Source organism: Athene noctua, chromosome 7 (assembly GCF_965140245.1).
Source record: "Athene noctua chromosome 7, bAthNoc1.hap1.1, whole genome shotgun sequence".
Lineage (NCBI taxonomy): Eukaryota > Metazoa > Chordata > Aves > Strigiformes > Strigidae > Athene > Athene noctua.
In genome coordinates, this window is record NC_134043.1 from 7,300,900 (window position 1) to 7,318,714 (window position 17,815).

The 17,815-nt window shown below is 39.5% G+C and overlaps 1 protein-coding gene across 1 annotated transcript in view; it reads right to left on the minus strand.

Annotated features, from left to right (window-relative positions):
* THSD7B (thrombospondin type 1 domain containing 7B) overlaps positions 1 to 17,815 on the minus strand; it is a 370,637-nt gene that overhangs the window by 170,977 nt on the left and 181,845 nt on the right. The window contains exons 7-8 of the mRNA XM_074910342.1: positions 16,693 to 16,848; positions 14,815 to 15,012 (exon numbers count right to left, since the gene is read on the minus strand). Of these exons, the coding sequence (XP_074766443.1) occupies positions 14,815 to 15,012; positions 16,693 to 16,848 (354 nt within the window). The remainder of the gene's footprint in view (positions 1 to 14,814; positions 15,013 to 16,692; positions 16,849 to 17,815) is intronic.

The following is a 17,815-nucleotide window of genomic DNA, read 5'->3' on the forward strand; positions in this document are numbered from 1 at the left end:
CATCTTTCCCCTGCATCAAGCACAAATGGAGCCATTTCTACAGACCTGCCTAACAGTCTATCTTTAAGTTCACGAGGATTTACCAGTCCTGCTGTGTCATCACATTTTCATTATAAAAAAGACTTGGTATTCTATATCACATGCACATTTGACAGTAGCAAATGGAAACAACTCACGAACCAGGAACAGACTTAGGTGCAGTGTCACAGGAGATGTGGAAAGGGAGAGCAGGTGGGCTTCACACCACCTGGAAGTGACTTTGTCCCTCCAGAAAAGCACCCTGAGCTCATCCAGTCCCAGCGAACTCTCTGCTTGCTTGCTAGGGGCTGATAAATAATCTCACTTCTTCCAGAAAATTCACTTTTCAAACTACATCTGTCTCCCACTGGATGCAGTGCCTGAATCCCCACGGACACCACTAACCACAGGACTGAGCCAGGAACTAACTTTGTGTGATTGTTTTTTGTTCCTCGGTGATATGAAAGGAAAAAGCACTGTCTTCTGCTTGCATAGCTGGTGACCCAGTCCACATGGATGTGTTGACTCGTTTATCTTTCTTTTCCTTTCTTCTCTTTCAGGGCCTGGTAATTACTGGGTCAGTGTGAGGGTTCATCATCAGCAACACCATCAGACAACTGATGGCAAAATATAGACCACAGCTGCCAGGCAGGAACTGAACAAATTCATGCTTACAGTCCAGTTCTCACTTCTCCATAGCAATTTTTAAATAATGCATCTGTTCTAACAACCATGGTAAAGGGATACACTAAAATCATACAATATGGGAAGACCAGGCTTCAAAATTGGAAAATGCATCCCAGGAATAAAGGGTGATTCAGTTCCTAAAGAAACACCATCTCATATGTACCTTCTCTTCAAAAGATTTGCTCTGACATTTGCAAACTGCCTAAAGATAAAAACGGGCTGTTTACTTAAAAAGTAGCTATGAAATACCTTATCCTGTTACTTATTTAACTCTTTTAAACAAATGCAGTACCTAATTTAAGACAATTACAGATGAGCTTCATACAGACAGAAAGAAAAACACCGAACAATGGAATTTTAAATTCTTCTCAATCTCCTCGAAGAGCTAATCTTTCTCAATTCACTAATTCACATTCACTCCAGCACTTCACAAAAGCTACCATTTATTAAATATGAGATTCAATTCACAGATAAACAAATGCGATAATGTAATCTACACTTAAAATAATAGCTTGGCTTCAAAGTTTTAAGGGAATTAGGAATTTTCCCTTTTTATGGCTGTTCCTAGCATTATTTCTTGTCACAACTCAGAGCTCAAGTCCTCTAATTGAGGTCCACTGAACCGGTGCTTCCACACAGGCCAGGATCTGTGTGAAGATCGAACCCTGTCCCACAGAGCGCACTGAATTCCCTGGGAAATCTGCCAACAGAAGGATGTTAAAGAGCATTTAGGAGCTGCATCTCGTGGCCTTTTTCCCTGCTTTGCAATTTCTCTACCATTTTATCACATGTTCCTCCCTCTCTTTCCATCACGACCACCTGACTAATCACAAATTGCTGCCTAATGAAGAGTACTGGCATTACAACACTTAATTACAATTAAGAGGAAGATTTACTTTAAAAACCTGACAGAACAATATGCCCCAGAGCCAATCTCAGTAGTGCAGAACAAGCCCTAAAGTTCCATGTCCTGAATTCTTAATTAAAAGTTTGTCAAAACTTCCTAGTTTAAGGGGGGACCCTTCCCCTCCAGCACCCATTAACCTCAAAACAAGTGACTAAAATGTTTTTAATCAGCTCTACTTCATAAATAGCTTGATAAAAAGAAACTTAAAGAAAGTGCAACACTTATCTTCAATTTCCACTCAACAGGCTTTAGAACTGCTATATCAAGGTGGCTCTCCCAATCATTCCCGTCCAGCACGCAACGTGCAGCACCGAAGGAATTTCAGCTACAGAAAGCACCTTCTGTAGGGCCCCCCAGCAGGAAAGGATTAAATTACACTCAAAAAAAGCCCTTCTTTTTTCCTCCACTAAAAGGGCTGTGGTCAGAGATCAACGTGAGCAGCTGTCTATTGAAGTTAAACTCAAATTATTCCCTTATATAAACCTCAGGAGAAACTTACTGCTGACCCACACAGCACGGCACACAACCAGAGCCCGGGTACAACTCCTTCACCTCATCTGAGGAACAGCGAGCACAGAAGACCTCATGGCTGCAGGCGGCTCCCAGCCTTTTCTCCCACCCCGACTTCTCCTCATCTCTCCTCTGCCCGGACCCCAAATCCTCCTGTGGACTGAGATGGAGGGAAGCCCCTAGCCTCACACACCACTGGCCATCACAGATAGTCACTACCAGTTTCAGTCTTCTGCCTGCAGAATCAGGTTTCATTTATTTCTTTTAATATTATCTGATAAAAATAAATTCCTAGATACTAATTCATAGAGAACTTAATTGGCTTATCTTGAAACGGTTTTTTCTTTTGTGAGTTAGATCACGAGTTGGATTCCAGCCCACTAAACCTCACATACAGAATGCAATAAAATACAGCTAGTCACTTCTTTCCCCTGATGATCTTCTGTTTAATTTAAAGCCTTTATACTGTTTTGACTATTTCTCTTGGGAAAAAAAAGTCTCAGCTAAAATAATTTTGAACCAAAAATTGGGCAATTTTCTATTAAGAATTTGAAAAATATCAAATGCATTAAAAACTGTTTTCTGGCTTGTCTTAGCCTGGCATCCTAAGGAAATCAGGATATGCCATCATGCTGTTTATCCATCTGCTGAACACCAGAAAATTCTGAAACCGTTTATTAATGTAAATGGAATTTCACAGAGGGGTTGGTCCCTTAAAGATTCAAATGCCTACCTGAACTACAAACTGAGTGTTGGAGAAAGTCACAAACCATTGCCACCACTGAAGGAAAGTTATCCCTCTGCCGTTTTTGCTGGCTGGACATGGGCTAGTCAAACACCAGTGCTCAGAAGAGGACAAATGGCACAAGTATGTAAAACATGAAAGTTTTCCCGTTCGTGCCTTTGTTGTTTTTTCTTTTTTTTTTGCGTTTGTTGATTTTGGTTGGGTTGTTTGAGGTTTTTTTAAGTAATTTGTGAACATCTCTGCAAACTGTCAGCTGTGTCTTCAATATGACGAGTTCAAAAAGGCTGCTTAAATGAAAGCCTCACGCCTGTGAAAGGCTAACGCCTGCACAACCCATGCTGGGCTAACGCCTGCACAATCCATGCTGGGCTAACGCCTGCACAATCCATGCTGGGCTAACGCCTGCACAATCCATGCTGGGCTAACGCCTGCACAATCCATGCTGGGCTTCCTTGAAATTTAGCCACAAGATCCTTCAGAAAAGTTATGTGAATGGTGTCGTATACATATGCTGTCATATTTGGTTAAAGACAAATGGTTTAATGACAGTATTAATGCAAAAAGCTTTAAATTCGAGTATCTCATGGGGATATCACCAGTAGGAAACTAAAGCCTGAGGAAGTTTTCAGGTCACAACTGTGTAGAGGCTCCAAAAGCACCATGTCAAAACCAGGCGAAAATACCACTGATGTGAATGCTATGAATAGCCACTATTTTCAGGGACCCCCTTTATATGTATTAAAAATTACAACTGTGGGACTAAAGCATAAAATACCTTGGTGCCTCTGCCTGGGATGAGGAGAATAAAAAGATTTTGTAAAGCATCTCCATTTCTTCTATTCCTCAAGATTGTGTGCCTGGTGCTGTGTGTTTGAGAGACTTAACACAAACATTACCAAACCATGTACAAAGAATGAGGAAGATATCTAGGTATGTTAAACACTTCCTTCACTGGTAGTAAAACAGTGAAATCCTTAGCTACTTTTGGAACCCGTTGAACCCCAAAAAACCAGAACCCTTATGGATGTGATTAACCCTCACTGCCACATCTTCTATCTGCTCCTCCTGGTACCTTCAGCCACCTTCAGGTTGCAGATCCAGAATCCAGTCCTTAATAACACTTTTAAAATTAATCCTTCTAGCCTCCTTCTCTTCTATCCACATAAGTTAATTTTAAAACTTATCATCCAGCTACCTTTCAAATACAGCTCAAGAAGGATCCTATTTTGCTCACGTCCCCTTTGTTGAATCAGTGCTCTTAAGAAATACCTCTCCAAAGAGAATATGAACTTATCGCATATGTGAAGTTATGCTTAGTTTAAAGAAAACAGCCAAACAGGTATTTTATGCTGTATGCTTCATTTCACTGAGAAAACAGGAATTGTTATTGGCACTTAGAGGTATTTTTCTCATTTCTTATTGAAACAATCTGAAATTTTTCTCTACAATATACTGGGAGGGACAAAACCAAATAAATCTATTTCAAGATTTATTTTCCAGACTTAAAAAATTAACTATAAATATTTTTGCAGTTACAAAATACAATACAGGAACCTTATTTCAGTCTCATAATTGAAAGATTAGAAATCATCAAACTCCATATAGATTGCTTAGTCATTAAAAAACAGCTTATACATAAATAGTTTAAATGTATACATTGGCACTAGCCTAGTATACGAATATTAATCCTTCCACACACTTTCTTCAAACCTCCTGCACCAGCGTAACAGATCTACAAGTCACAGGCACATGCCATGCTCTTTAGGTAACCTTTATCACAAACTCAGATCAACTTAGGTCAAACTTATTCCATAACATTTAAAACATAAAGGGCAATACAGATCTTGCCATAATAAGTGATTGTCTCGTTATAACCCCAGCTGGCAACTAAGCACTGCACAGCTGCTCACTCACATCCAGTGGGTTGAGGGAGAGAATTGTAAAAGAAAGAAAATTTGTGGGTTGAGATAAGAACAGTTTAATAATTGAAAAATTTTTTTTGAAGAATAAATGAAAAGGAAAGTAACAAAAAGATAAATAAATGCCACGAAAAACAAGTGATATAAATTAAAAACAGTTACTCACCAACCAATGCCCAGTCTGTTCCCAAGCAGGTTCCCCCCCAGTCTATACACTGAGCCTGACACCATATGGTCTGGGATATCCCTGTGACCACTTGGGGTCAGCTGTCCCAGCTGTGTCTCCTCCCAGCTTCTTGTGCACCCTCAGCCTCCTCACTGGCAGGGCAGCATGAGAAGCTGAAAAGTCCTTCACTTCATATAAACACCACTTAGCAACAACTCAAAACATCAGTGTGTTATCAACAGTATTGTCATCCTAATTCCAAAACAGTACTATATCAGCTACTAGGAAGGAAATAACTTTATCACAGCTGAAACTAGGACAGTGATGTTTATATTTTTCTTAATGTTATAATTCCCATTTCTAAAAGAGCTACCTTGACCTTCAATTCCAAATCTACAGGTGTTTGAAGCTCAGGTTCATTTTTTTTAAAAAACAGTACCTGCTGCTCCCTCTCACTAGTGCAAGTGAGAGCTGGAACTTTGAAAATCCGTCTCTCTGCTGAAACAGCCATAGGGAAGAAACGGCCTCTGCCCTCACCATTTTAACACTGCTCTGAAGTCTTGAAAAATATCTTTTGGAGACATTAGGTATCAAAAAGGAGCACTAGATACTGAAAAGAATTGTGGTTTTGCATAGAAATTCATTTGAGGGCATTCTGCACCAACCACAAACTCACACTTAGCTCAGCTGGCATGGAAAACTTATTTTCACAGGTAACTGTAATACCTTATATTGACAAGCACAGGGAGGCTGAAAGCTGGCTATATCCCTAATAAACTCCACCAGTATCTCTGTCTGCCAACTACACAGAGCTAACATCACCACTGGATACCGATTATAGCTGCCTTCTGGATGACTGACACAAATCACACCACCAGCATTTGAAGACGCACAGCCACAGTTCAGCTGGAAATCATGAAACATATTCGCATTCAAACATAGAAAATTAATCAAAGTATGTTTGAGTTTATCCTCTAGATTCAAACCCACAACCTTCCAGCTTTCCAGCATCAGATATTTCACCCTGTATTTTAGCACAACATGCTTAAGACACAGATATTTACACAAATGTAGCTACTACAAGAATTACTTAAGAGACTTTGGAGTTTCTATCTTCTTTGGCTTGTGGGCCATATGTTTGCTATGATCTTGAAGGGAGTAAAACCGTTAAAGCGTGACTAAGCAAAGAAAGCTCTTACTTTTCAGCAGCTTACCCTAAAATTAACTTAAAGCCGATTTTCTGTTTCTTTTGCAGACATCAGTTTCAGTAGAAGATGCAAAGACAGGAAATTCACTTGAACTCTTGATGGCGTCTGTCCTCAAATTGTCAGAGCATCAGTCCTAGAGCAGGTCACAATCTACATTTTGTCTTTTTAAATGTTTCCAGAAGGAGACATCAAGTATTTGGCATGGTACCAGCTGCTGTGAGGTAAGGCTTGATGGAGGTAACTACATCCACTCCACCTGGCTCGTAAACAGCCAGCCTGCTCAAAGAGCACATCAATCTTTATGACTACCAAAAAATGGGTCTCAAATCTATTGAACAAACCACACATCATTCTTCAGGATTCCTGAAACACTCATAATACTCATCAGCCTTGCTGCTACACTGCAATATGTTCCTTCCACCATGCTGCAAAATGAGAAGTATGGCTCCTATCTAATTGCTAGAAGCCTCTGCACATCGCCTTTTAGGATCTGTATTTCTAAGTCAGGAAAGCATACTGGTTTGGGATCAACAGTCCCAATGACAGGGTATGGCAGGGTACACTCACGAACTAGGAGGGGGGATGAGCAATGTGGAGCAGAAGGCTGAGCCCCATGACAGTAATTGAACCTGCAGGCTTAGAAGAGCTGATACCTCTCTAATTTTATTGATTGTATGTGCAAGTGTGTTGAGCAATCGGATAATTTTACCATTCCCTACAAAATAATTCCAAATTTTACAGCTGTGAAGTTGTCTCCCCTCCCATTTGCACTTATATTAATAGTCCATACCATATATATATTAATCACACCCTCCTCAGGCAAAATTCCCATTGCAAGTTCTGTCCTGCTAATGCTGACAGCACACAAATTTGACCAAAGCAGTGTGTAAGACTTTCTTTTTAAACGATTTCAGAAGCTGAGACAAAACAGTTCCTAATCCATCGACTGAGCTATTTAACTTTTAGCTATTCATCGTTCTCTCATTCACTGTGTATCATTAGAAGCACATTCTCCACCCCCCCCCCTCAGTAAGTCAAAGCCCTCGTGAATATGCTCCATGTACAGGCAGAGCTGGGAAAAAGCATCACTGAAGATATTCACTACTCCACAGATTAAGGTCATATTAAAGACAGATGTATTGCCACATTAACTTGAAAACAAGTATTTTAATTTTACAAACAAAACTGATTCTTTTAGTTTACAGAAGTTTGAGCTTCTAAAATAAAGAATGATCACAATCTAAGCTTATGCTACTCTTACAGGAGAAACAAAATCTAGATGTACCATTAGAGATTGTGGTGTGTTACTGAACACAATGGATCAACAGAGATTTAAAGATCTTATTTGGATACCCCAGATAGAACTTACTTAAAACTTACTTTCAAAAAATTGAACACAGCATATCTTTTCTCTAAGAAATTAAACAGACTCTGCAAATTCATTCTATATCATTAATCCATTACAAGATGGAAAATCAAGAATTCTCCCCAGGTAAGAACTCAGCTTTGCTGAGATTTATGTTAAAACAGAGCTCCTCAGGAAATTGCTTGCTTCATGCCCTCAACCAGGAATAAAATCAGACATCATCTCTACTTGCAGCCCCCTCGTTCTGGAGGATTCAAGCAGAGCTCCTGGGGATGCTCCTGCCTCTCACGCTGCTGTGCACCGAGTGGAGCACACCCCTCAAGCTGTCTCTGTGGACACCCCTTCTTAGGGACCACAGGACACGCTGCGATTGAACTGGAAGTACAGACAGGTAACTGAGCACACCATTATTAATATTCTACCCCCAAAGAGTCTTCAGCTTCCATAAGTGCAGAGCTTCACTGTCAAGCTCTGGCAGAACATAATATTGGATCTTAAAATAACACTGCTTTGATTACCTTACTTCCCTTTACTGTTCGCTTGAAATCCAACAGGATTTCAGTGTCTGCTCTGTCAATAGAGCCATGCGAATAATGGATTTCTGTTTGGGCACTGAACCAAAAAAAAAAAAAAAAAAAAAGAGGAAGAAAAAACTCCAATTTTACTCTGTTTTAAAAAGAGAAGAAAAAACTCCAATACTCTGTTTTAAGTAGACTGAAAAGAGACTGGGGAGGATTTAGGAAAAAAGTAATTTCAAGATAAGGCAATATGTTTTTTTAATCTCAATGGAATATTTTGCTTTTATATTAACAACCTCTTTTAAAAATATTTTGATTTCTTGTTTAAGACATGGCCTAGTTAATTTACAAAAAAGAAAACATTAATCATTTAATCTAAAAAATGCTTAAAGAAAACATGACTTTGAAATAGTGTTCTCTATTTTACAAATAAAACTGACAGATGGAACAGAAATTTGGGACTAGATGTATTTCCACCTAAACATACTTTTTCATTGAACATATTAAGACTTAAAAAATAAAAACCCTCTTGACTTTTTGCAAGTGCCTCATTCTAGATACTGACTGCCTAGAACCAAAAAGATCGCACAGAAAAATAAAACTGTTGTGCAGGAATTACTCTTACCAGGACTGCCAGAACAGCAGCAGCAGTAGTATAAAGGTTTTCTCAAAAGCAAAAGAAGCAACAGGCCTAAAGGCTTGGTGAACATCCTTATTTTGTGGGTTTCTTCTATTCACCACTCCCTGCAAATATGCTCCGGGGTTTGGGTCTTCTTTTGTTGGGGGTTTGGGTTTTTTTTTGAGGGGGGGGGTTAATGTTAGTACCAGGAAAAAGAAAAACCTAGATTTAATCATCTGGCATAACACTGCTGAAATGAGGATGATTTTTTACTCCACAACAATTTATGTTCCTGACTGCTCTTTGCCCCACGTCTGGCAGCGCTGAGGCTCAAAGAGCCTGAGCTCGGGCGATGAGTGCTCTCTCCCGGCTCGGGTAACTTTTGCAGGTTGAAGCCATTCTCCACTGAGAATCCTTAAAGAATATACCTTGCCACCATAACAACTACAGCAGTAGGATTGCATCACTTTGATTTCTAAGGTACCATCTTGGCAGACTGTCTGTAGCAGGGTGGTTCACCCCTTACAGCCATGAGTCCTGGGACCTGCCAGATACTATGAATTTATCAGATATGGCTGGGAAGGGTGCAGAGAAACCTCCAAACTGCCTGGGAGCATTTAGGTGAGGCAGAAGCTGCTGAAGAAGGTGGCTTTGTGACAGGTCACAGGAATAGTCATTTGGGTGCTACAGGAGAAGAGAGACAGCAATGTTCTTATGGCACCTCTGGACTGTGCTCCTCTGGGTTCGACACCCACATCTCCCTATCACTGCATGAACTGTGCATGAATAAGGGACCAATAGATTATTCAATCACTGTTATAAATACTGTCCCTCAAAAAGGAAGACACTGGCACAGGTTGCCCAGAGAAGCTGTGGCTGCCCCCTCCCTGGAAGGGTTCAAGGCCAGGTTGGACGGGGCTTTGGGCAACCTGGGCTAGTGGAAGGTGGCCCTGCCCATGGCAGGGGGGTGGAACTGGATGATCTTTAAGGTCCCTTCCAACAAACTGTTTTATGATGGCAACACCACAATTTTAACCCCCACAAAACAAAGAAACCCTGATACCCAAGCCGACAATATAAAAAGGCTTTTGAGCTGTGATTAATTTGTTAACTAGGAGTGGAGTAACCTTTAATTTCTGATTAAATCAACAGAGCCCTTCAGTGTAAATTATTTCATATTTTTGATTATTTAGATACTATGCTGTTCACTGTCACAGAAAAATCATCTTTGTGACTAATAGTTCTAGTAGGAATCATAACAAGCAGAAGCAAATTAATAAATGATGACATGGGAATTACAACAAAATAGATTGACGACTTACAGGTATGATTCTGAATAACAACATTTTACAGTGTATTCAGGAGGATTGCTAATAGGTGAGATTTAGTTTACATTATTGTCAGAAACATTTATAAAATGTTTGAAAAGTTAATTGTGACTTTTATGAGTCATGCTTGCTATTTCATGAATTTACTGTTGTAGTTCCTTTTACGTATGTGCTCAGGTTGTACTCCTCACCGTAACAATGGCTCAGTTCATAAGCTCCCACAAAGTGACTATAACAAGTATTTCTAAAAACTGCAGTTTGGTTCAACGTTTGTCTGGTTTCCATCTGTTTTTCTATTATTAATACAGCCTAAAATAGAGATGGAAAATAAAAATACGAAGAGTTCCCAAATGCCTCCATCAGGCTGAACTCAACAACATTTATATGTTGAATCTAGTTGTATTTCTCAGCATTTAAATCAAAAGACTGGGAAACTACCTATGAAGGCACACCAAGTCCTGTTTGCACTAAACTTTTATCTGCTGATCCTGAGCCAAATCCTGCTGTCTGAGGTTATCTGCAGTTTTCTGCACATTACTACAACATTTAATTTCCTTTGTCTTACCATACTACATACAAGTACTATAGTGCTTGTACCTATCACAACGACACAGCAAGCAGAGCACACAAATATGATTTTGGTCATTGTCTTCAAAAACTGAAATGCAAAACATTTTGGCTACTGTCCAACTGTATTTTAGAATGACAAAGTTTTGACCATGTTCGTGGTTTTGTATCTGCTGAGCAGGAACATTTAAGGAGAGTGAGTGAACTGGAAAGTTTTCAGAGAGTTATTTTCATCTGGTCAATGCACAGTAATGTTTGTCGGTTCTAATCAAGACTGGCCAAATTCAAATGTCAAATACTTGCAGCTATCTGATCAAGAATACATTACAAACAGGAGATTATTCAATTCCTTGTCGAACAACCTGAAACAACAACTCTGAGAAAAATCATAAATAATTTTTGGGTTGTCTGTAAATATAAAAAAAAAAGAGTTTTCAAATAAATCATTTGATCTTGATTATAAATCCATGTAGCAAGCGACACACAAAATCCTATTTTTAGTATCACCATCCATTTTCCTGTACTATTCTTTTGGCTTCACAGACTTCCCCAAAAGCATCTGTTGTCCTTCACTAGCTAAATAAAAAACACTTTGCTGAAATATTTTGCTTGGAAGAAGCATGCAACACAGGGTTTTTTTCCCATTCTATGCATTACATCATTGCATTTCTACACATTATTTAATTTCACTTGATTTATTACAATACTGTCTTCTGATGCTACAGAAGAGGCACACTCAAGGGACATGGACCAGACACTAAGAGTTTCCTTCAAGCACCATATGCATGTTCAATAACTTATTAACAGACATTAAAGACACTAATAGGTGGGAGCAGTCACCTAATAATGACAAAGTAATGAGATTATTACGGTCTTCTAATTCCTCCTTATCTATGCTAATTGCTGCAAATCACAAACTACAGACAGTGCTTCATGAAAAAATGCTGTACATAGTATGTGTCCTATGGAAGCCCCTTCACTACAGACCCCCTACATTAACCTATTTAAGAAACAAAAAAGTCTTTTCTGTACTTCTAGACCCAGTGGAAGTAAGAGTGCTATAATACATCACTGAAATTCATACAAGCCCTTACAAAAAGATACTGCATTGACATGGAAGACTTCAGAGAAACCTTACAAACGAGTTAGACCCACGCGTGACTCGCTCCCGAGTTGTTCAAGCTCTGGCTCAGGCCAGCAGCAGTTTGTTACCTGGGTCAGTACCATAGAATCTTCTCACCAGAAAGGACAGCTTTTTAAAATGGGAAGAAAGGACACTACAAGGGGCTCCAAAGGTGACGTTTCAGCTGGAGAAAGAGGTTAACTAGCCACTGCTCCCTGCTCACCTCCCCAACAGCTTCCTCCCAACTCTCTCTCACAGCATGGGCTGGCACCACGAGCAGGCAAGAGCTGTGGCTTGGGAAAAAGACACTGGGATGACCAGAAGTGGGACAGAGAAGGGCTAATGCCTTGTTCACTTCACTCAGTATCAACATACATCAGAGACAAAGATGCACCTCCAAGCTCCACCTTGCTGGAGAGAGGTTTAGGCCAACAGGATCCCATAGGCTCTGCTCTCAGCAGCAAAGTCCTCTGCCATGGGAGAGCAGATCGAAAAACTTGCCAGTCCACTTTGGCTTCACTCAGTGTAAATAAAGCTCATTTTTGGCAAGGGAAAAAACAGTCTCCTCCTCAAAAAGGCCTCAGGTCTCTGAGCCATGGAGAGCAGTATGCAACAGCCCAGCATTACACAGCAAAGGACATGGGTTCAGCCATGCTGTGGGTGGAGGGAGGGGACAAGAAGCCGTGATGCTAAGCTCTTCTGCAGTATGGTGGGCACAAACTGGACTAATAGATCAGCTGCTTCTAACTTCTAAAGAGAAGTTAAGTTACACACTGCAGCAAGAAGAGGAGAGCATCATGCCAAAAAGCCTTGCATTTATATGAAAATGAAGACATCTTACACGCAGGATACACAGGAGACCCAAAGTACCCTAATCAACATACTCCAGGCCCAAATGAACTGTTCTTAAGATGATGATACATGGGATTTTGTCATTTAATGAAGTCAAAAAAAAAAAAGTAGTTTTTCATCCCTTTAGGCATTCAGTGGGAATACTAAACAATGCCAGGCGTAGATGACAGAATGACTGGATAAAAGACTGGATTTTAGGATATGGAGCTGAATGCTACAAAAGATTCTTAAGTAAATGAAAATACCAGCACATAATGCAGCTACCCTAAATGCTTTCAGCAGAGCAGTTACTTGCACAGAATTTTGAACTGTATAATGCTATGCACTTATGCTATTTCAGCTGTAATTGGTATGTCTCACAGTCTCACATGACTCCCTATTGGCTTTCCACTACCAACTGACCAACTATTCCAGGCAAAACACTTTATGCAACTCTAATACTTACTCCAGCTTTTATCCAAGAAAATACACTACTTACTGGAATTAAAATCTAATTAAGAGAACATTACAGAAGCAAAACAGGTTATAAACAAAACAATTAATATTACTGGATTGACAGAGTAAGAAACAAATTGACTTTTTTCTTCAACTTTGACTTTAAGGACTCCACCGGTCCTATCCTACTGGATCAAAAATTCAGAAAAGTTTAAAACTAGTATTAACCAGTGCTTCTCATCTGCCTCATGATCTGGATATTACCTTGTGAAACCTTCTCAATTAGAACTTGACAATGATTATGTCCAGTGACATTATTTGCCTTGAGGTGGCAAGGCAGGAAGAATGTCCCAACATTTTTTTCTTGGTAACTAGATCACACACAGAGTAACTAAAGTGGAAAAGGGAACTGAGAGACTTCCAGTATCTTGTTGAACAATTAAGTGAAGACACTTCAAAGGCATGGCTTCTTAAGGATCACAGTCACAGAGAAGAGTCTGATCCGAGATCAGCGAGCATCTGCTATGTTATATGCTTTCCTTCCAAGTTGCAAGTTGGAGCATAAAAATGGATGCTGGCACAGTTTTAACAGTGCATGGTTTTAACAGTACACAGTTTTAACAGCAGTACATGGTGCTTCAGAGCAATACAAGACTCCATCTGCACACATCATTGCAGGATCAGACCTACAGTTATGATTAGACATCAGAAGAGACCACTTAAACCAAATTCAGAGACAACTCTGCATATTCTAGCTACATTGTTCTGTAACACTTGAAGGGAGGTTTTTTGCCCCATTTTCACAAATTTACAAGAAAAATTAGATATATTTTTAATGTATTTCAGGAGGATCTGTGCTCTTCAAAGCAGCCATCATTTTATTCTGTCAGATCCTAATGCCTTGTAAATGACACACTATTGTTAACCGCTTGCCAATTAACCCTTCTTGTTATTGAAATTGTTTCCTGCAATAGGTCTGAGTACCATATAAAAGAAGACATCTCCATTTCAGATACAGTATCAAGATCTAAAGTTCCACAGTTTTGCCACTTTCGAAATGATAGCACAGACTAAGGACTGCAAAGTCGTGCTCCATGTAATTGAATTTAAAGATCTGACAACACTGACCTTATCAAGAAATGAAACTTTTGGCTGAGGTTCAAACCAAGCATGAGACATAAGCTCTTGCCGATTGTTTGTAAACGTCATATAAAAATGTACTTATTCATTATTAACAACTTGTAAACTGAACACACTGCAGGTCTCAAACTGCCGCCAAGTAAAGTATTATTTAGTACAAACATTTCGTTTACATCTAATTCTTGTATTAATTTTGGCAGCACAACTGAGCATCCCTTCTCATGACTGTAAGAGGGTTAGTGTAACAATATAAACATTCAGAGTGTATGCTAAAAAATGAGGAGAGAAGAAATGCTAGGGGCCGGATTAATTTTGTGAATGCCCATAGCACTGCTGGCCTCAGTGACAGCCCTACTTTAGTGCAAGATGTGGAGAAAAAAAAACCAAAAAAACCCCACAGGATTCTAGGGAGAACCAGGCCACTGGTATTCCACTTTTGTTGTAATTGTGGTAATAAGGCCAGTGGTGACAACACATGACCTGTACTGGTAAGTTGTTTCCTTTAGGCTAAAAAAGAATAGAAGGCTCCCAAATCCCAATTAATATCAGCACTATGCTTTTGTGAATATCACAGTCAATTCAAAAATCTGAAAGTTTCATAAAAATTCAGTAAGGAGCTATTGTAAATAAACACAATTACTCCATTTTAAAAGGAGGCGGCCAGAAAAACCATGGGGCTTTCAAGGGCTTTTTTACTGTTACGCACCTTTCTTGTTCTTGCATACAGCTTTCAGGATGCGTTTTCCAGGTCCACATTTTCCATGGTCAGTCACACATATTCCTTCTGAAATGATCCACTCGTAACACACCGGGTCTTCACAAGGAATAGATTCAATTAAATGTGGACAATCTGCCAGGGCACCTACGGGATCTACAATGACCTGCCTTTGTCTCATTCTAAAGCCTGGAAAAAGAGAAACTAAATTAACAGGAGAACTGCAAAAAATATTTTTTCCAATAATCTAGGAGCAAGAGGACTGTATAGGGCATCTGGAACTGGGGGATATAAAGACAAACAAGAGTACAACAATTACTAACAACTGACTGGGCCGGTACTTGGCTGTATGTGCCCATGGTCCAGGCATGCAAAATCTAGTAGTGTGTAAAGAATTCCAACAACCTACATTTTCACATTACTTTTTCCCTTTCATCAACATGAGATAGAAATAAACATGTCCAAATACAGGAATTTGCCACTGATGAATATATTAATGGAATAATATTAAGATAGAGAGAAACAGTTAATGATTTGAAGATATAAAGGACATCTATATTCTATCTGGGAATCCACTAATGAAGAGACTTGTTTTGAGATACAGCAGAGCAGTTTACGAAGAAATTAGTATTCTGCTTTATGAAGGTATAAGGATTTCTGATACATAATGCATATCAGACCTCTTTGAAATGACATCCTATTAAATTGGAAGATTCAAATGTAAAGTGGAAGAAAAAGGTTACAGAAGTAATGAAAGAATTGATTACATAATCTACCTCCTGAATAAAATCAGAAGTCATGTTGCTATATAAAATGCAGAACTAATACGCAAGTATCTTTCAGGATGTTTTGTTATGTAAATGACACAGAATTCTAAGAAAGGCAGAAAAAAAAATACATGGTGGTCTTTCCTACAACAGTCTCAGACAAGGGGCAAATATACAACATTAGTGGAGGTGACGTGGAAATGCCTTGGCCACAAAACAGAAAATGAAAAATAAAATATTCCAGAGACTGTAAGACCAACCTTCCACCATTCTCAAATAATCAAAAATAAATCATTCAAAACAATTTAATAATGAAATGGTTTTGCAAATCTTTACATTTAAGCATATATTTTATATTATTTTTCAATTTCAAAAATTCTGACCAGCTCAAATCACTTCAAAAAGTTACACTGTTTTCAGAAAAGTGTAACTTCCAAACAATAATATTCATCCCCTGACACGAACTCCAACAGTCATCTTTTCAACTTAGAGCCTTACGAAAGGGTCTGCAATGGATCTGAAAGTCCTGCAGCAGCAGACACGTACCCTATTCAATTAAGATCCAGGGCAGTTAAATCATACTTGCATTCTTCCAGGAATTTAAACCAAACCCAGAACACTGAGAACAATCTCTTGGGTCGGCCTAACTCCAAGACGGCAGGGCTGTGGGACAGACCCCAGTGCTGACACCTTCCAACCTCACCCAAGCACTGCCCTGGAATCCAGGCATGCAGCAGGACTTGCGAGGGGGATCACAGAGGGACAGCCTGGCACTGTGAAGGTCTGTAACTGCTATCCCAAGAAATCCTCTTTACAATCCTAACAAGTTCAGAGCAGGATAAAAGGATCTGAATCAGGCTGAAAATCTTTTTTTTTTTTTTTTCTCCCAAGAATAACTGCAAAAAGCTTTTAAAGGTCATATTCCACTCCTGTACGCACATCTAAGAGCTTCATCCTATGTTAGATTAATTTTTTAAAAAATACATTAAGCTCCCAATGTAGAATTTGACACCACTGCTTTTGCAATCTTATCATAATATTCCATTACCTGCTTTAGATCCCCCAATGCTGCAAAAGCAGTATATATAAAAGCAGCCATTACCTCTTCCTCCGTGGCGGTCCTGGCAGTTCTCGTGAAGGCAGGGGCCCCACGCAGACCAGGCAGACACCACGCACTCGGCCGGGCATGGCACGTTACACAGCTGGGAGGTGGATGGAGCAGGACCCAGGCATAGCTTCCCATCAACTGGTCTAGTAACTAAGAGGGGAAAAAAAAAAAAAAAAAAAAAGGAAAAAAGAAAAGCAGAGCTGTAGCTTCACACTGACTAATGTGCAGAGCTCCGGAGTTTACTGCTGGCCTTAGTTTTCCAGAATGCACCAAAATCCAGTGCTTTAATAGTGCCTTATATCCCGGAGCAAAAAATTAATCCTGTGTTCAGCAAGGCACTTAAAGTTTTATCTAAATCATTCATATTCAGCAGGCCAATTAAGACTATGCTTAATAGTAAACAGACGCTTTAAAACTAAATTCAGTGTTGGTTTTCTACAATGTTGGAGCAACAATCTGGAATCTAATTCCTCACATTTATGGCCAACGAGACTTCTTTATACCATATTGAAGAGAAAGACATATAAGAAGGAAATCCAAAAAGCTCACACTGCAATTGGGAGCCAGGCAGAGGCAGGTGACAAAAGCCAGAGCACTGGGGAATAACCCCACACCCATCCCCCTCAGGGCACTGCCACCTCTAAATGACAGATGCAGGGTCCAGAACTTTGAATATTCTTCATCTTCTTTCAATAAAATTGAGCAGAGCTCTCTGTTTCTTCTACACAGACATATGCAGAAACCATCCTTCCTACCTGGGAGGTGAGACATTTACTTGAGTCACCTCTACTCAAGGCAGACATGGATCTCCAAACCTCTTCATCCAAGAGATGAGCTGACCCCAAACTCTGCCAAATACCAGTTTAGTTGATACTGACCGTAAATTTGGAAAGCTGATTCCCTTTATATTTTCATTTATCATAAGAGATTTCTAGTTTCATTAACTCTCGCCTTTTTATTCATAGCAGAGGGAGGAAGGAAAAGAAGAGGAAAGACCAAAATCTATCTTCTGAGTCATTATATGATATTGCATTTTAATTACATTATGGGCTCAATTTGGAAGTCCCTTTAGATAAATCAGTATCAAAGCAGCCTTTCAAAGGCAAAGGTTTGTTTG